Source organism: Physeter macrocephalus, chromosome 18 (genome assembly GCF_002837175.3).
Source record: "Physeter macrocephalus isolate SW-GA chromosome 18, ASM283717v5, whole genome shotgun sequence".
In the NCBI taxonomy this organism is placed as follows: Eukaryota; Metazoa; Chordata; class Mammalia; order Artiodactyla; family Physeteridae; genus Physeter; species Physeter macrocephalus.
In genome coordinates, this window is record NC_041231.1 from 36,852,900 (window position 1) to 36,872,602 (window position 19,703).

The window sequence follows — 19,703 nt, forward strand, 5'->3', positions numbered from 1 at the left end:
ACTTACTACACAGGGTAGATGCTGATGACAGTCCATTCCAGTGAGGAATGACTCCACTGTAAATTCCTTGGTGGTTATTTTAAACAGAGCTCTTGGCAAAAAGCAGGCACTTGCTCCCATTACCTCAAGAAAAGTGCTGTTTAGTAAGAGAATTACAGTTGCAGAAACCCAGGATTTCTCTCTGTGGGTCAGTTTCATTCTTTCTCTCTCTGCTTTTACCTTCCGGATATTCAGGTCCTGCTCCCAGTGTCTTCTCCTTGTATGTGCCATTGTTGGGCTTGTCACGATGCCAGCTCTGATCCAACCTGACATGTCTTTCAGCAGCTCTTTCTCCCAAAGCTCGTGGGATAGTCTCAGTTTGTTGCCCTATCCCCAAATCCCTAAGAAAACCCCGATTGCTTCAGATCCTCTTTCTTTTGTTGGGCTTCACAGGTGGTGGGCAGGCTTCTGGCTGGCTCCTAGAGGGGCTTCCCGCCCCCCTTGGTCCAGTCATCTTTGGCCAGAGAGTCAGGGTCAAAGGGACCCACCAGCTTGGACAAGTAAGTAAACCTACGGAAACTCAGATTTCCCCATCTGAAAAATGTATCTGACTCATGGGGGTCTTATGAGAATTAAATTAAATAATTCATGTTAAGTATTTAGCACTGGGTCTCTGACATAGTAGGTGCTCAATAAATGCTTTCCCCCCTTGCTATAGCTACTGTTATATTATACCCACTCAGCAGGAGCTGTGGGCAACATTGGGGAAAGTGGGACAAATTTCCTGAAAAGAGAATGTGGGAAAGATACCCCAAACCATTTCCAGTATAGTAGAAAAGGTTTCCATTTATCTAATGCTTTTCCGTGTTCTAGGGTGATCAGTTTAGGCCTTGGGTTATAAGAGACTGAGTCTAGACCATTTGCTCTTGCGTATATGTGCCATTGAGTAAAAAAAATTACCTGCTGTATATGGGAATATGCACCAATTTGGAGGAAGAAAGAAAATTTCTTGTGTAAAAAGCTACTGAATGAATTTTATTTTTTTATTTTTTTAATAAATTTCTTTATTTTATTTATTTATTTTTGGCAGCGCTGGGTCTTCGTTGCTGCGCGCGCACTTTCTCTAGTTGCGGTGAGCTGGGGCTACTCTTCGTTGCGGTGCACGGGCTTCTCACTGCGGTGGCTTCTCTTGTTGCAGAGTATAGGCTCTAGGCGCACGGGCTTCAGTAGTAGTGGCTCACGGGCTCTAGAGCGCAGGCTCAGTAGTTGTGGCGCACGGGCTTAGTTGCTCCGCAGCGTGTGGGATCTTCTCGGACTGGGGTTCAAACCCGTGTCCCCTACGTTGGCAGGCGGATTCTTAACCCCTGCACCACTAGGGAAGCCCTGAATGAATTTTAAATGTAATCTGGATATATTCCTGAACATTCTAATGTATTCCGTCTGATAAGTGTGACTTATGGTAATTCAAATCTTATGTATCTTGTGAAGTTTGGCAGTGGATTCTGTTCTGAATTTACTTTGCTCATGTCTCTCTATACTGGGCTTCTCTCCGTACGGTCACAGACTGGTACATCGTACTGGTTGTTCTTGGCTTCTTAACTACAGCACCTTAGTTGCCCAATGAAAACATCCAACAAATGACTACATTCTTTTCATGTTTGTGGTTTTGCTTGCATTCTTGTATGTGAGAAAAATTAACATTGTATTTGAGGATTATTCTGATGCTGAGGGAACATTTGAAATCATTGACCTCAGCAGGTCAGTCTAAGAATGGGAAATTTTTTAAGGTTTTTCAGCTGCAGAATAATCAGCCTTTTTTAAAATGATAACTTTAAATGCTCATGAGGGTGCAGTAGGACTGATGCTGTCACCACTGTTCAGTGGCATTGTTACTTGATCATCTTTCAGGAAAGCTATTTGTGTCAAGAATCATAAATGCATTTATGACTATTGATCGAATAAGCTCACATCTAGGAATTTATCCTAAAGAAGTTATCAGAGATGTGGATTAAGATTTATGCACACAAATGTTTAGTGCAGCAGTCATTATAATGACAGAAAAAATGGAAAAAGTCTAAATGTCCAACTATGTGGAACCGTTGGTATAAATTGTGTTTTATCCATATGAGTGCATATTATGCAGCCATAAGGGGCTGTTGAGGAAGAGTGTTAATTCAGGGAAAATATTTATTGTTATGGCTTTAAAAGCAGGAAACAAATTGTATGTACAGTAATGATCCTGCTATGAAAAAATTCATTTAAAGGACTGAAAGAAAATATAACAAAATATTAATAATGATTTCCTCTCTGTAAGTGAGGTTATAAGTGACATTTTTTCTTCATTTTATTTTGACTTTCCCAAATTTCTACAGGGTGCATACATAATTTCTATAGTTGAAGAGTAGAAAAACTGAGGTGAGAAGACAAATATTTGAACTGTAATTTTGAAGTGGAGTTTTAGGTTTTAAGGTTTAAGAATAAAAATCATCCACAACAGGCAGCAGGAATAAATCTGAGTCAGAAATTCAATGAATTGGCCTAAATCCCATGGTTTCTTAAGATGGAATTTTAAAATATGGCATCTGGGGCTTCCCTGGTGGCGCAGTGGTTGAGAGTCCGCCTGCCGATGCAGGGGACACGGGTTCGTGCCCCGGTCCGGGAAGATCCCACATGCCGCGGAGCGGCTGGGCCCGTGAGCCACGACCGCTGAGCCTGCGCGTCCGGAGCCTGTGCTCCGCGACGGGAGAGGCCACAGCAGTGAGAGGCCCGCGTACCGCCAAAAAAAAAAAAAAAGTGGCATCTGTTTGTGGAGGAGTTTCAAATGTGAGAACTTGGTAAAGGTGAACTTGGAGGAATTTTGTCTTCCTTCTGTAACAACAACTAAAGAAATCCATAAATCTTGTATATGTGAGAGAGGGGAGGAAAGCACCTTAACAAGAATGAATACTGCGTACTCAGCCAAGAGAGAAATCACAGTCCTAAAACAATCATCCCCAATAGTTAATATTCCAAAGAATTAATAGGTAACTCAGTTGCGTCTTCCTGAATTGGGGCACATTATTTTTATGGGTTCCGGATGATAGCTTGAGACAGTACTGTGGAATATCACTTTGGGAAAATTAGAGAAAAATACCTAATTTGGCATCCTGTGTGTTCCTCCTCTTGGGTTTAATTTATTATTGAAACTCTGAGGACTCTCAGTTGCAAACTTGGCTTAGGAATTTCGGGGTCAAAAAGATACTTGTCTTTTAAAAAATACCCTCCACTCCAAAGTATGTTTCCCACTGTGAAATTTTTGTAATGAAAATCGAACGTGTTTTTCTTGGAGCAGATCTTTGCCAGGCATCGATAAGTTATTGCCAAATTCCAAAACTTCTCAAGGAAGGAAAAAGCTTGAGTTTGAGACTAGAATGGTCTTTTCAAGTCTACAGAATTGGTACAAATGGACAAGATTTGCTGTTTTTGAAACATAATAAAGCTTCCTGCTGCCTATTCTTATAGTCTTGATGTCATGTCTTTTTTCCTTCTTTTAAAAATATACTCATCTCATTATCCAGAGTGACTAAGAGGCCCTGCATATGTGCCACTAAAAAGCTTGTCCTCAGTTTGCTCTTCCTTTTCTCCCAACACCCATTGCTCAGGAAATGGCTTTTCCATCTTGTTCTATTAGTCATTCTGACGTCATCCGTCAAAGGCTCCCTCCCTGGAGCCTACCTAGTCCTTGAATATCATCTCTCTATTTGAATAAATGTCCATTTCTCTTCCCTTGTCCACTGGCATTTGTTTTTCTATTTTAGGGTTTGGGTTTAAAGACTAATGTTCCTTCTTATATCTTATGTGTAATTTTATGTTATTTAATGATATCAAACTTCTTTAATATGTTATACCCAACTCAAAGGACAAACGCCCAAAAGTGCAGGGGACAAGAATAGGAAAGAAAAATCCTTACTGTGAGGCAAGAAACAGACAATACAAGTCAGTCAGTTGATTTAGTTTTAGTGGTCCAAAAATCTATGTCTACATGTGTTTTTGTGGAAGAAACACAGAGTTGGTTTTCTGGGTGTTCTCCACTCAGCTGCCTTCTACTTCTTACACTTGACACTTGGTTTTATTTCTAGAAGAACTCAATTTCAGAAGTCTCTGGTTTAGCAATAGGAGGAGATAACATTTTCACTGGTTTTTAGTTGTGTTTATTCAAACAAACCCATGCAACTATTGTTGCTTACAGTCACTGGGCTCATTTCTGCTGGCCTGGCAGGGTTTATGTTGGCAACGGTGAGGAGATGCTATCAGCAATTCACTGTGTACTGTTTGCATAACGGGATAAGGCAGCCAGCTCCAGGCAGTTAAAAAAAAATGTATTGAATTAGTTGGATGATTTTATTAAGGTGCCTGTCTGGTTGGGAGCGTGCAACCTGTGACTGAGGAGGTAGTGCTCAAGTTCTCAAGAGGCCCCCAGCCACAGCTGGTGGGCTAGGTGAGTAGTTTGCTCAGCCTCTAGAACACAGCTGCATCTGCAGTGGGCTGGCCACCCCAAGAAGCGTCAGTGATGAGAGTGCTGGTGAAGGCATGATGCTCAACTGTGTTGTCCTTTGAACCTCAGAGGACCCAGGGCTATTCCAGAAACTTGGGCCAAGGGAAGATCTGCTGGATTTTCCTCAGTGAATAGCGTTCAACAAGGTTTTCCTGCCAGAACAGTCATCCTATTAACCGTTAGTGAGATAACTTGGAAACAAGAACTTTAAAGATACATTGTGCTTGAGTTTACTTCTTTGCTCTTAGAATGAAGACACCACTGACATCACGACCGTAGAGACATAGGAAATATGATTTTTTTTCAGTCTGCTTCAGCCACTAGCACGTCTCCTAGCAAAGGTTCTTAACGTGTGGTCCATGAGGCAGTAACAGCAACAGCACCTGAGAGCTCGTTAGAAATGGAGACTCTCGAGCCCCACCCCAGACCTGAATCAGAATCTGCATTTTATCAAGATGCCCAGGTGATTTGTGGGCACATTAAAGTTTGAGAAACACTCTAGTTTTTTTTTTGGGGGGGGTGCTTGTTTTTTTGGGCTGTGTTTGGTCTTTGTTGCTGCACACAGGCTTTCTCTAGCTGCGGTGAGCAGGGGCTACTCTTCGTTGCGGTGTGTGGGCTTCTCATTGCGGTGGCTTCTCTTGTTGCGGAGCACGGGCTCTAGGGCGCATGGGCTCAGTAGTTGTGGCTCGTGGGCTCTAGAGCGAAGCCTCGGTAGCTGTGGTGCACGGGCTTAGTTGCTCCGCGACATGTGGGGTCTTCCCAGACCAGGGATCGAGCCTGTGTCCCCTGCCTTGGTAGGTGGATTCTTAACCACTGCGCCACCAGGGAAGTCCAACACTAGTATTTAGGGCAATCTTGCAGATACCGTCAACTCAGTAGAGGTTCCATGTGAAAATCTTCAGTCAGGATCTGAGGTGGTGGAAATTGACATGTGGTTTGTCCTCTTTCCCTAGTAAAAGAAAGTAGGGCTATGGTGAGTCCCAGTTAACAAGTACTCAGGACTCTAGACACTTGGAGCCAAAATTATTAGTACAAATGGCTCTGTGGTTCATTGTAAAAGAGGCTGCAGGCAGGGTTGAGAATTCTGGTATCCTCCACTCCCTCTCTTCCCACTATACCCTCCTTCCCCACGCGGGAGCACCCAAATCATAGCATTCTTTCCGCATAGAAAGGTCCTCTGGGAACTCTTTCTCTAATGCAGAGGTTGTATTTTTTTCTCACAGTGCGAACATAGTAAGGCTTTTGCTCATCTTGTGGATGTCCTGTGGTGGCAAAGCCACCACACCCTGACAAGTGACTCATAGGCAAGACGGCAACTTGTGATAAAGGAGGGAAGGGTGTCCATTACACCTCAAACTGAGGCCCATGTGTTATGTACTGAGTTTCCTGCCTTTAATTATTTACCGGTCTTGCCCAGCGTGTCCACTGTCCCGGCTGCTGTTCTTTTTGTTCTGTGACAGAGGAATTTGATCTCTCTGGGGTTTAGATCCCGCTCAGCCCTGACCATGTCTCGGCATGGTTTTCCTCAGGTGGCAGGTCACTGGGAGCAGAGGCATATTTTCCAGCCTCCCCCTGTGTCTCAGTTCCTTTAGTATGTCTTCATTTCGAGGAAGATTTGAAGAGAGGCTAAGCTGATTACAGGGCTCAAGTGACACCCTGAGCACACTTCGGATTTGGAATGCAAATTGTTGTCTGTAGGAATTACAGTTTGTGCCACGGCCCTGCTTGGCCCCTGTGGTCATCATCTTGGTGCAGAATAAGTAGCTTTGTGCGTAATGAGGGGGAGAGGGACACGTGAAGGACATTAGGGGGCGTTTTCAAAGCCTGTCTCCAAGCCCGAGTGGGAGTAGGACAGACCCAGATGTGTGGTGGGATGCTGCCCCTGACGAGCTCTGTGACCATGGGCCAGGAACTCAGTCTCTCTGAGCCTCATCGTCCTCCAGTCCTTGTCTCACAGCATTGCCATGGTGATGAAATGGCGATGATGTGATGGGACACTCAGCAAGGCGCTTGGTGCATAATAGGTGTTTAACAACGGGGAGTTTCACTGCCTTAGCAGGTGCCATAAAGGTAAGGATCTGCAATGGAAAATACACACTCTTCTTTTTTATTTATTTATTTGTTTGTTTATTTATTTAGGCTGCATTGGGTCTTCATTGCTGCTCGTGGGGTTTTTCTAGTTGCAGCGAGCGCGGGCTACTCTTCATTGCGGTGTGCAGGCTTCTTATTGCTGTGGCTTCTCTTGTTGCAGAGCATGGGCTCTAGACGCGCGGGTTTCAGTAGTTGCAGCACACGGGCTCAGTAGTTGTGGCTCCCAGGCTCTAGAGCGCAGGCTCAGTAGTTGTGGCGCACTGGCTTAGTTGCTCCGCGGCATGTGGAATCTTCCTGAACCAGGGATCGAACCTGTGTCCCCTTCATTGGCAGGCGGATTCTTAGGTGCTGTGCCACCAGGGAAGTCCCCCACACCCTTCTTAAAGAGTAATTTCTGTGCACACATTAGTTACCCCTCTCATCCTGCAGAGGAGCTGTGGTATATCCTTCTCATGCTTCACAAGTGTGCAGAATTGAGGGCTGGCTTAGAGTGCTGGCTCAAGTCAGAGTTCCTATGTGTCAGTCTAGCTGTGTGTCCTTCCGTGATTTGATTAACATCTCTGAACCGTGGGTTTTCTCATTTGTAAAATGGACATCATAATTGTATGTGATTCACAGGTTGTTGGGAAGGTTGTCTGTGAAAAATGCACATAAATTTGAGCACCACAAACTCTAAGGGGGTACTATTGTTATCATCCCCTTTGCAGAGATGAAGAGCTCAAAGTTTTAAGGGCTAAGTGACTTTCCCAAGCCTGCAACTCCTGTGTGGCAAATCCCAGACTCTGACCCAGCAAATTGGCTCTAGAGTCCACATTAGTGTCACTGTCACTTTACCTGAAGGGGGTCAAAAGTCACTGTACAAGCATTGCCCAGGCACCTGCTGCTGGGGCTCTCCCCTCAGACCCCTCATTTTTGTTGACAAATTCTTTCTTAAGTTAAAGCAGATCATAATAAAATAATTATATTACTATATTAGGTAATGTTACTTGTAATGTTATGTGATATTTTAAAATAAAGTTTTATTTTTAATACATAATTATATACTATAAGAAATATTATATATATTAAATAAAGATAGCAGCAACAGCTATTTGCATAGATTTGCATTCCTACCGAAAATGTCCTAGCCATTGTCAGCACTTATAATTGCTTTTGCTGCCCCACGTAGGAGCTTATTGTCCATGATTTGGCTGCAAATTTCATTGTTTATCATACAGAGCCTCCAAAAGCTGCTATGGTTACTTATCGTGTGCCAGGCACTAAGTGACTTATTTGATCCTCACAATGACCTGTGGTGGGCGCTCTTATTATCCTCATTTAACAGATGATGAAACTGAGGCACAGAGAAGTTAAGGAAATTGCCAGAGGCCACACAGTAAGCAATAGCACTGGGATTTGAATCCAGGTTGTTTGGCTCAGAACTCCTGTTCCTAATCCTTGTGCTAAACTGCCTTCATTGATTTCCAGCCTACTTTCCAGATGCGATGCCCTTGCCATCTTGGCTGGCCTCGGTGCTCCCAGACCTTCTCGGCTGCAAACTTAGCATACCATTTCCTAGGGCCTGTTACTATGCGCTGGTCTCACCTGGCCTCAGAGGGTCTTTCTGGGGACTCCTCCCACATTCCTCAGATGCTCATTCAGCACAGGAAGCCCTTTGTGCCTCAACCTCATACATTCTTTAAAAAAGATAAAAGTCAGCCTTTCATTTTAATGATGACACAACCCAGAGGTGAGGTTCTTGTTATCACACTGGGGGAATCTGGGCAGAAATGATTGGAGTTGTAAAGTCAGGTAGCAGGGGAATTCCTTCTTTTCTCCATAAATTACAGTTGTCAGAGCTCTGTGTAATTTCACATTTCAGGAAGGGATGGCTATGCTTCCAACCCCTGTTGGAAGGCCAAATTTAGCTCACTTCTCAGTCAGCAAAGAGATGGAGTCACGAAGCATAGAAATGGAATTTTGTTGTTGTTGTTGTTGTTACAGTTCCTGGCTTTTAGCTTATGTATTTATGCATGTGTGCTAGCAAAGAGGGTACCAGAACATCTCACCAGTGCTATATAGCAATGGCCACTGTTCTCGAGAAAAATAATTTTTATCTGGTCATGTCTGTTCTTGCCAAAAAACTTGCTCTGGTGCCCCATTTTCTACAGGATAGAGTTGGCATTCCTGCCTTGGTTCCAACCTTCTCATCTTCTGGTCTTCCCACCCTGTCCCTTACACAGGCCCTTTGAACATCTCCCCACTTCCTGGATGAGCCCTGCTGTCTGTCCCCACTTCTCTCCTTTGCTCTGGCCCCCCTCCCCTCAGCCTGGCAATTCTTACACATTGCCAACCACCTGTTCGAATGGCACTTTCACTCAGGGGAGACCTGCGAATTGTCCCTGGTGCTTCCTCTGTGTTCCCAGTGCTCCAGGACTGTGGAATGCAGCAGGGTGAGCAGCAAACATTGTTTGTATGCTGACACTTTGAGCACAGAGTGGGGCACTTCTCTGTTGAATGAAGGACCCCCTCACCCTCTTTACACACATCTGGCTACATTTCTGCCCTGAGGAGGGTCCCTGGAGAGTAGATAGAACACCTGATGGAAGATCTGGAACATGCGGCTGTGGGCTCCATGAGAGCTGGGCCAGTCCTGTGGCTCCAGAGCCTGCACTGTTGTCGAGGCTCATTGCGTTGTTGTCAGACAACTTCTTGAATGAGCCTTGTGGTAATGAGCCCACACTGCAGGTCTGGGTTCAGGCTCCTATTCCATCCCTGCCATGCTTGAACAATTCCTTAACCCCTCTGAGCCTGCTTCCTTATCTGTAAGCAAGGGTTAATAAAAGTACCCATCTCATAGGGTGATCATAGAAGTAAATGAGTTTAGCCTAGTGTCTGGCATGTAACAAGCCTCCAATCAATGGTGGTTGCTATTGTTATTAATAATGAAATAAATTAATCACAGGATGTGTGCTACAAAGGAAACTGACAGGGTATTGTGATAAAGGATAAGATGGTGGAGTGTGCGGTGTGGTCCTTTAGACAGTCTGGTCGTTGAAGGCTTCCTGTAAGCTGTGACTGAACTATGAAAAGGATGCTGCTGCAATGTGAAGAGTTGGAGGAAACAGTTTTCTGGAGAGCAAGTGCAAAGGCCCTGAGGCAGAAAAGAGCCTGATGAGGGACAGAAAGTATGACCAGAGCTTAGGAGGAGAGAGGAGAGTAGGTCCAGGAGGGAGATAGGGACCAATTGATGCAGGGCCTTGCAGGCTGAGGGACAGTGTTTGGATTGAATTTGAGGTGTGAAAGAATATATTCAGTCCTTATGCTCAGAATCATTCTTTGGGATTGGTTTCTGGACTACTCCAGCTTTAGCCCACCCTGTGTTTTGTGTGCATGAACTAACCCCTAGCAATAAAACCCAGTTGTGATGGATTTAAGCAGAAAATGAATTTATTAAAAGGTACAGGAGGTTCGGTGAATTTGGAAAGGATCAGGGAATCAAGAACAACCCAAATTATACTACCAAACATTTCCTACAACGATACTGTTGCTGCCACTGCTGGGCAGGTGTAGATACCATGGTTTGTACCACCAACACTGGTTACAGGACACAGCTACTCGATCTGCCCTCACTGCTGCCTCTGCGAGCTGCCACCACCCTCACCAGAATAGAGTCTGCAGTATCCCTTCTGCTTTCTTTGTCAGTTTCTCATGCCAGGTCTGGGGTGGGAGTATCTCATTGCCTGAGCCTCACTCATGCTCTCATTCCCTAGCTGCAAGGGAAGCTGGGAAAGCAAATGTGTGGCACCCTCATCTCCTCTGGTAGAATGTGGGCTCTGGTTCGTGAGTTGGGGCTTCCCTAAACCTAGGGAGGGGGTTGAGCTGCACAGCATCCAGAGGGTGATAAATGTCCCTCACGGAGACACGTGGAGTTAGAGACTTATGGAATCACTTGGCCTCAGCAATGTGCATCTAGCAGGCAGTGGCACTTTAAGTAAGACTTGATTGCTTTTCTCTTAGACAGTTATGTTTCAAAAAAATAGTGCCAAATTTGGAAGCAACTATTTCTCAATCTGATGAGAGTCTAGGGGCTATTTTTTTAAATTAGATCAGTTTGTGCAGGTGTGTTGGGGTAGCATGTTTCTCCCATGTTTATCACAGATTTGCATTCCTGTTGGAAATGCCCTAGCCATTGTCAGTGCTTATAATTGCTTCTTGTTATGGCCACGTGGGGCTTATTGTCCAAGATTTTGCTGCAGAGTTTATTGTTTATCTTATATTGTCTCCAGGAAGCTGCATGCAGAAATCTCAGGAAGTCTGATTTAAAGGGACAGCCTCCAGGGCAGAACCCTAACTGGGAAGAGGCACTGAGCTTCCCACCAGAATCAGCTTCCCTCGGGTGAGAGCTGGAAAGAAGCCTTTTCTGAGTATCTCCCGCTTGGTTTGCTGGTTTCCAGTGTTTTGGTGATTCCTTTCTGATTCTGATTTAAGGGGAAAAGTAACAATATTTATTCTTCAAATACACATGGATATACACCAAACAAAATAAAACAAAAAAACACTTTCACTGGATGCTGAGTCATGGGTGCCTACGTGCTTTTCAGTCTTTGGGTGTTTTCTTGGAGGTATTTTCATAGAAGCCTTAAACTTTTTAAATGGACACAAGGATTTCAAGGAAGTCAGCATTATAACATCTAAAAAATAAATAGGACTTGAGTTTTAACCACCTTCCCATTTTTCCCCCTGTTGGAAGGAAGAGGGAAAAATGAGAAAATTGCAAATTTCCATTGCCTTTTTCTTATTAGATGCCCGGTTGATGGCTCTCATTCAAATCAGGGTAAAAATCAAGCTATTTCAGATCTGGTAACAAATTTTCAACTTGCTCAGAGGAAAATTTGAACCAGTGTCCATAATGACACCAAAAAACTTCCTTTTCTGCTTGAAAAATAGAAGTAAAGAAATTATTACTAAGCTTTTGTCTTTTAAAAAACGCTGTATTATGAAAATTTTTTAAACTTATACAAAAATAGAAAGAATAGTGTAATGATCCCTAATGTTTCCAACATCTTTTGTTTTGCTTTTAAACACAGTACGTATCAGTTAGATTCCTATCCTCCTCGTGAGTGATAATGGAATCATTATTCCTGTTTTACAGATGAGGAAACTAAGGGTCAAGGAAGTTAAGAAGTGACTTACTAGGTCATTCAACTAGTAAATGGCAGAGCCAAAAATCACAGAGCTCCCGTATTAATTTACTGTTCATTATTCCAGCCAGCCAGTTGTTCCCAGAAATTATCCCTAAGGAGATATCTGGAGTCAAAAATAATGGTAAGAAACTTTTTATTAAGAATGATTTCTGCTTTTGCTATATATTTTTAACTCAGAAATTCAGTTTGTCAAGACTTGTTCTTTGATATAAGCAAATTACTTTTAAAAGTCCTCCTGAGTAGTGTTGGGAATACCACCCCCCTCATTTTCAGATTTTCCACTTCTAACCAATTTTGACAGTATAATGCCAAAGAGTAAGTCTAATTTCCGAGGAAGGAAGCTCTTTGGTTGAGAGATATCAGCTAATCAGTTGTTAAACTTTTCTTTCTTTTTTTTTTTTTTTTTTTTGCGGTACGCGGGCCTCTCACTGTTGTGGCCTCTCCCATTGCGGAGCACAGGCCCCGGACACGCAGGCTCAGCGGCCATGGCTCACGGGCCCAGCCGCTCCGCGGCAAGTGGGATCTTCCCGGACCGGGGCACGAACCCGCGTCCCCTGCATCGGCAGGCGGACTCTCAACCACTGCGCCACCAGGGAAGCCCTAAACCTTTCTTTTTCCCACGAATTGGTTAGAGGTCAGGAACCTGCTGGAGTTTCACTTTTAACTGCCAGTTTAAAGAAGAGGACTTGACAGTCCTTTGAAAAAAGCTGTATTCAGGGTATTCATGTTTCTAAGAAATTGAGTGAGCTTCTTGCAAGCGCCCCAGTCTGCTCCATGCAGAAGTTCTTCAGGCTTCCTTGCTCATGTTCAGAAAAGAGGTGGAACCCCAGAGACCAGGCTGGTGGCTGTTTCACAGGGCACATCAGAAGACGGCTCTCCTTATTTTTCATTCTCTTTTAAAAATAGTTGTCTATGTATTGGTTGCCAAAATCATGTGAGGAATGTGATTATAAAAGTTCAGATTTGTTTAGAGAAAATAATAGTTCAAGCTATTGCTCGTAACAAAACCAGCAAGATAAGCACTCAAGATTAGCCATGATTAGCAATCTGTTGAGACCTCCACATTCAAGCTTCATTTATTTTTAGTTCTTGTGTTGAAACTATAGATGAAAACTTTTCTATTTATTCATTCTTGACCTTGGGCAGCCAGGTCTGCTCCCACATTCTCATCATTTTGTAATCTTGTTGAGCTGGGATATTAAGCAGGGCTCTAGAAAAGCATCAGCATTTTCAAATGGTCGAAGTCTCTTGAGTTAAACCACCTTGCATCCAACTGGCCTGGTGTGAGGTCTGGACACCGCCCCCCCGCCACCATGTCTATGGTTCACGATGAGGGAGGGGGACAGGGTAGTTGTTCAAGTTTTGCTTGGATTAACCACACTTCCAGCACCGAGGAGTAGATATGAAGTTATGCAGTAAAAGTGTGTGACCGTGAGTAAATTCCCAGGCTCTAAAATACTTTGAAGTTCTCTTTATTTCTCACTGGCTTGCCGTGCATTATGCCTTCTTGCTAACCTAGTAACACCAAGGAGTATTACTGTACTTCCCCTCTCCACCACAGTATAAATTTTGTTTCTTCTTAGTCTTAATCTGAATTTGACAGCAGCCTCAGAAACTAAGATCTGTGATGTAACACTTTTCTAATGTTGGAAACTTGGTTAAATCAAGGTGCACTATACTATTTTAATTTGGTCACTGCTTCCATTTCATTTTAATGAGATTGTTTCACCACTTATTTTTCAATTCAGTTTGTGGAATTATTTTATTTTATTTTTTTATAAATTTATTTGTTTATTATTTTTGGTTGCATTGGGTCTTTGTTGCTGCGCGCGGGCTTTCTCTAATTGTGGTGAGTGGAGGCTACTCTTCATTGCAGTGCATGGGCTTCTCATTGCAAGTGGTTTCTCTTGTTGCGGAGCATGGGCTCTAGGCGCGCAGGCTCAGTAGTTGTGGCTTGCGGGCTCTAGAGCGCAGGCTCAGTAGTTGTGGCGCACGGGCTTAGTTGCTCCACGACATGTAGGATCTTCCAGACCAGGGCTCGAACCTGTGTCCCCTGCATTGGCAGGCAGATTCTTAACCATTGTGCCACCAGGGAAGTCCCTGTGGAATTATTTTAAAATGTAATGCATCAAATGAAATATGGTCAAAGACCCTGAAATTCTCAGATAACTTCTGAGCTTTTGTGAAATCTATGGCTTCTTGGGTGCAAATAGGAAGGAAATTGAATAATAAACCAGAATAAAATTTTAAGTGGAAAGAACCACCATTAGTCACGAATTTTAATGAAGAAATAATTCTGCTGAAATGTCACAGTTTCGTTTTATGTGAATGAATTTATCACAGCCCTAATGAATATGTTTCTTATAATATTTTTGGTGAGAAAACTGCTTGAAACTCAGTAGAACATGCCATAAGTTATATAGACTAACAACATAGGAAACACACCACTTCGAGTTCCAGTGACACAAGGAAGCATGGGGTGGAGTCTTAATGAGGCCCCTATTTTGGCACTAGTCTCGTTTGAGTTCAGTAAGAAGTTGTCACCACTATGGTTATTTCACCAGGTGTGGGAGAACAGGGGCCATTTTTGCATACCTACATGTGCCTTGTAGTTAGTTTCCCATTTATAAATATATAATGATTGAGGTTCACAGATTTAAAGAAAAGTATCATACCCTGAGAACCTACACCCCCAGAATTTCATAGTTTTTTTTTTTCTTTTTAACATCTCACTCTAATTTATGTAGAATTTATTTATTTATTTATTTATTTATTTATTTTTTGCGGTACGTGGGCCTCTCACTGCTGTGGCCTCTCCCATTGCGGAGCACAGGCTCCGGACACGCAGGCTCAGCGGCCATGGCTCACGGGCCTAGCTGCTCCGCGGCATGTGGGATCTTCCCGGACCGGGGCACGAACCCGTGTCCCCTGCATAGGCAGGTGGACTCTCAACCACTGCGCCACCAGGGAAGCCCAATGTAGAATTTATTTTGACTGAGTGTGAAGTAGAGCTTTAAAAAGAGGCTTTTCTGTCTAAGAAATGAATTGCCCCGTTTATTTGTAATCCTTCTCTCCTCCAGTAGTAGTTTGCAGTCAACATTCACTGTATGTCAAATTCTTGAATATACCAGGGCAGGTTTCAGGCAGTCTGTTCTGGGAGCTGTATGCATATAACAGGAGGTCTGAGGTTCCCTCCTGACCCTGGCTCCCCTCCCGACCCTGCCAACTCTAGGCCCTCTTGTGCAGGCTTATGCCACCTGTTTGGGTCTCAGTTTTTAAAAAATCTGTACAGTAGAGATAATAGTAAGGCCTACATCAGGAGAGTTGTGAAGATCAAATAAAAAATATGTGGTAAGTTCTCATATTAAAACATCAGAAATCGGCAATCACCATTTATGGTTTCAGTAATTGTGGCTTTAGGATGTTTTAATATCTGTGCACAGGTGCACTTTCATCATGAGTTATATTGTCAGGAATGAGCAACTGAGAGGTGACATTTCAAGTGCATCTCTTATGTTTGCTGAATGTCCACAGGGCAGGAGCTAATGAACTGAGGTACTTCCATACCGTGGCGTGCTCTGCAGAGGGGTCCAAGATGTGGATGATGTGGAAAGATGATGTTAAGTGAAGAAAGCAAGTGCTGGAATAATGTTATCATTCCATTTTGACAAATATAAATTAAAAAAATAAAACGTGACAAAACAAACTTATGTGTGTTTAGACAGCAGGAAATGTCTAAAGGATCACCACCAGAGGTTGCAAACTGGTGGCCCTCGGGTCAAATCTACCAGCAACTGTGTTTTGATTGGCTTGTACAGCATTTTTAAAAATGATGAATTAGTTGCCAGCATTTAAAAACTGGGAGATTTTATGTAAAACCTGGAATTTCCAGCTTCTCTTGAACAATTGGAATGTCTGTTCACTTTGGCCATGAGTCCCTTGGGACCTCAGTAAGCTGGAACTTTCCCAAGGCAAACACTCTCAGTGGTGCCCATTGCCTGCCAGACCTCTTCTTTCATGTACCTTCCTGCCTAGCCCTGAGAGCATTTAGGTTTGTGACCCCTCATCTACCTCTGTCTTTGACACGGGTGCCTCTGGCAAATGGGAAGCCAATAAGGAAGAAAGTGGGGCCTTTGGGAAGATTCACTTTTTACACTATATACTTCTGTATGGTTTGAATGTATTATAATGACACTATGTCACTTTTAAAATTTAAAAATCAGTAGAAAAACATGTTCGAATACTCGACAGTATCATAGATGCCACATCGAGAAAACCCACATCCCGTTCCTGTATCAGCCCTCATTATAACGCTCAAAATGAACTTGAGTCCTGCAGGGCCGGAACCTCTCATTATGGAAATGTTCCTCCGAGGTGCCTTCTGCATGGCTGATTTCATTACTGGAACTCTTGCTTCTGGTCAAAACAGGGGCATCAGAGGGAAGGGCCGCACCCCATTCTTTCCTTCCTTTTGCAGGCTGTGCCCTGTATCTCCGGCCAGGGCGTCTGGTGGTCCTCCCGCCCTTCCTCCCTCCTCCATGGCTACCTGCCCTGGAGCCCACTCAAGTTTCACCTCTTCCATGAAGTGCTGCAGCCCACAGGTTTCAGTTCTTCTTTCTCATTCACAGTCAGCAGCCGGAAGTTAGGCTTAATCATTCTAGGATTAGTTCACGTGAATGTGCCCTTCCTCCCCCAGGAAAGAAGCAAACTCTGGTGCCCCATGGTCATCTCATGTTTCCTTTGGGTCCTCATTGGAGTGGATCCTGGCCTTGGTAGCTGGGGCTCTGCAGAGGGGCTGTTGGAAAATCCTCCAGGAGAGGAGTGCCTGGGCCAATGGGGGATTGACATCCTTGGTCCTCAGGGGATTGACATTCTTCATTAGCTGAGTTACTGCCAAAGCTGGTTAATCTTAGGTTGTTTACAGGCCTGTACGAATCGGGACCTTTTCTATGCAGGAGGCTAGAGCAAGAAGCCTTTTTTAGGAACACCCCCCCTTCCCCCGAGTAGCACCACTTACCCCAGGCTGCTTTGTGGGGAGTCTGGCTTTGGAAAATAGGGAATCCCAAGGACAAGCTGAAGCGCACCTTTTGGGGACACCACTGTTTGACTTTTACACATCACTGAGTGTTTCCTGGGTGCCTGACCCGGTAGGTACCACATATAGGCCTTGAGGTAACCCAGATGCTTGCTTGAAAGGCTTGAGCCTTTTCACCGAGATTTCACTTCCTTCTTTCTCCACAGATGGGACCCCTGTCATGCTCTTTGAAGCAAGACCCAAGCCCGTCAGAGCAGTACTTTCAAAGCATTTGCCTTTCTTCCAGAGCACCCTAGGGTTCTGCACCCCACTGCTGTTGCCCTTGCCAGTTCTTCTGCCTAGAACACCCCTCAGAATTCTGCCCATGTGTCTCTTGCTCTGAGAAGCCTTCCCAGACTTTGTCCCCATAAAACAATTCATTTGCCAAGCTCAGTTATTTCTTGGCTCCCTCAACACTTTTTGCAAATTCCTGGCAGTATTTATTTTGTTCTCCGGTCATTTTTGGTTCATCTTTGTACTACCAGAGCCTGGTGCATCCTTCCGTAGTGCTCTTTTGTAATGCACTCTTCAGAGGCCATATGTTAGGGGCCAGGCTGCTGGCCTGAGAATGGGGAGAGCCTTTCTTATAAGCTCTAAAGTCAACTCTTGGATTGAAGCTTGTTGTTCAAATGAACCCTCTCTCTTTGCTGAGCCCCCCACTTTACTCAGGGCTGAGACAGGCAAAGGCTGTTAAAAATCTGTGCGTTTGTAAGAATGCCTTAGGAAATCCTGGGCTAAATCTTTGCAGCTAAAAGTTGCAATTAGAAAGATTTTTGCAAACGAAATACTATCCCATTAGAGAACTAAAAAATACAAATCAAGAATTGAAAGCTACACTGGAGTTATGTATGTCTCCTTGGGTTTGAGTTCCTCTGCTTCTGTGCAGGGAGGGTGAGGGCGTTGATTTGTTGTAGGGAGGGGTTGAACAGGCATAGTTTTCATCTGAAACCTTGTAGTTCACGTGAGACACTATCTCACCCAGTAAGTCTGAGCTTTGTAAAAGGCAGGGGACCAGGGCAAGGTGTTCATTCGTGAGATCCCCAGTTCATAAAATGAGAAATGTCAGCCACTAGTTGTCTCCATAATAACTCTGAGAAGAGCAGTAAAGCCCTTTGTTATTCACATTAAAAGCTGAAAAGGAGGTTTCCAGAAGCAGTTATTCTGAATGGGCTCTGAAGAGAAAATTTGCCTAAGAAAAAAAGAAATGAACGGTTGAGTGGGGTGTTTACCGTCACTCTCATTTGTTGAGTTGCTATGAAATTGGGATTCAGTGTAGGCTCTGTATGCCAGGCGGGATGCTGGCTCTTGGGTGAAGTTCAAGTGGACTGTTGATTCCTCTTTGATCATACAAAGTTCTCCTCCCAGTGTCCCTTCTCTATCCATTTCACCCCAATGTTTGGGTCTACAAAGCATGCTATCCTGGCAGTGAACACTTTAGAGCTGCCAGAATGCCAAGCATGGCTTTAGGTGGGGACCCAGTAAGCATTGTTTGTTTCTTACAGGCTGGGGATTGTCAGCCAGAAACTGAATTTCTGGTGTGCCTTTCAATGCCAGCAGGCAGAGTGTTCTGAAAAAGCAGCAACAGCAGCCGGCAAGGAAACCGCCAGAGGTGGGGAGCTCTGGGCTGGTGTGGTTCTCAGCTTCTGACAATGTAACTTATGGCCCCCTGTCACTTCCTGTCAGGCAGCCCAAGTAGTGGGGAGGAGTTCCTTGAGGGAAACCATGCTCTGCTCTGCTCAGAGAATCCCGTCCGTCCGAAGGGCTCTGCCGCAGTTAGGGGCGGGGGACTCCAGGTGGATGAGGTCGGAGCGCCCCATGGTGTGGTGTTGCTTCTTTGTTCATGCTCAGGTAAGCTCCTTTGCAGCTGGACCAGGGAGAGACCGGCTCCTAACTCCCACCCAAGCCTGGCTGGGCCACGCCAGGAGCTGAGATGTGGGAGGATGCAGCTGTCTGCATCTCCCAAGAAAGTGAGCAGGGAGCCGCCAAGAGCGCCTGGGATGAAGGAGGCACACTTCTGCCTCACTGTACTAGGAATCAGAAAAGAGGTGTGTGGTTGTGTTTAAGACCACAAATGGTTGTGCTTGGTGGAGATGGTGTGTTAAGTGGAGTGCCTTGCTGTCAGCGCTTCCTTTAGCATCTGTGATTGGAGGAGAGCAAGGGTATAGGGGGACTTTCATTCTTTGCTCCACGGTGCCAGTATTTTAATTTTTTTAAGAGACCTGTTTTCATTAAATGGGAAGGAAAAAGTAAGTGTGTGTGTGTGTGTGTGTGTGTTTAAATAGCAAAGTGAATTTCCAAGACCTTTTCTTCTTTGGATTGGAAGATGGCTAAACTCAGTTTTGGAAGTTCATTCTTTGTGAAGCAACTTTTTTGTAGGTTTCCTTAACTTTCTGGTGTTTTGAATGTGTTCATCATTGGGCAAATGAAGTCAGATAATATCAGGGGAGACTCAGACTCACTGGTTTTCTCATTAGAAGTATTGGTGCCTGTTTGGGTTATTTCGGAAGGAGCAGCTGGAAATGTTATGTTTCTGTGGACTGAAGAATGATTAGGAGCCCTGAAGCTTACTCTCTCTCTCTGTCCCTTTTATTTGTTTGTTTGTTTGTGGATAGGTGTTAAAGCTTTGGATAAGCCAAAGTTATATTTTAAAGAAAATGCCCATTGCTTTTTCTGTTTCTTTCATCAGAATTATGTTTCTGAAACTGATGTTTGCAATACAAATTCCAACTCTTGTACATGGCCGTTATAGACATCTTTTCATGTGATTTGAGTGGTTTCACTGTCTCCTTTCCCATCTCGTTCACCTAGCTATTCGCTCACCTGATAAAGAATAATTTTT

General features: G+C 44.1%; 1 protein-coding gene across 2 annotated transcripts in view; it reads left to right on the forward strand.

Annotated features, from left to right (window-relative positions):
• The window catches only part of ARHGEF3 (Rho guanine nucleotide exchange factor 3), a 314,234-nt gene that overhangs the window by 124,031 nt on the left and 170,500 nt on the right, over positions 1-19,703 (forward strand). The window contains exon 1 of one of the 2 annotated variants that reach the window (XM_028478970.2): positions 18,594-18,712. The exons of the other annotated variant lie outside the window; for it this stretch is intronic. Coding sequence (XP_028334771.1) covers positions 18,662-18,712 — 51 coding nt within the window. The 5' untranslated portion in view covers positions 18,594-18,661. Of the gene's footprint in view, positions 1-18,593; positions 18,713-19,703 lie in introns of those variants that run through there. 2 annotated transcript variants of the gene reach the window in all.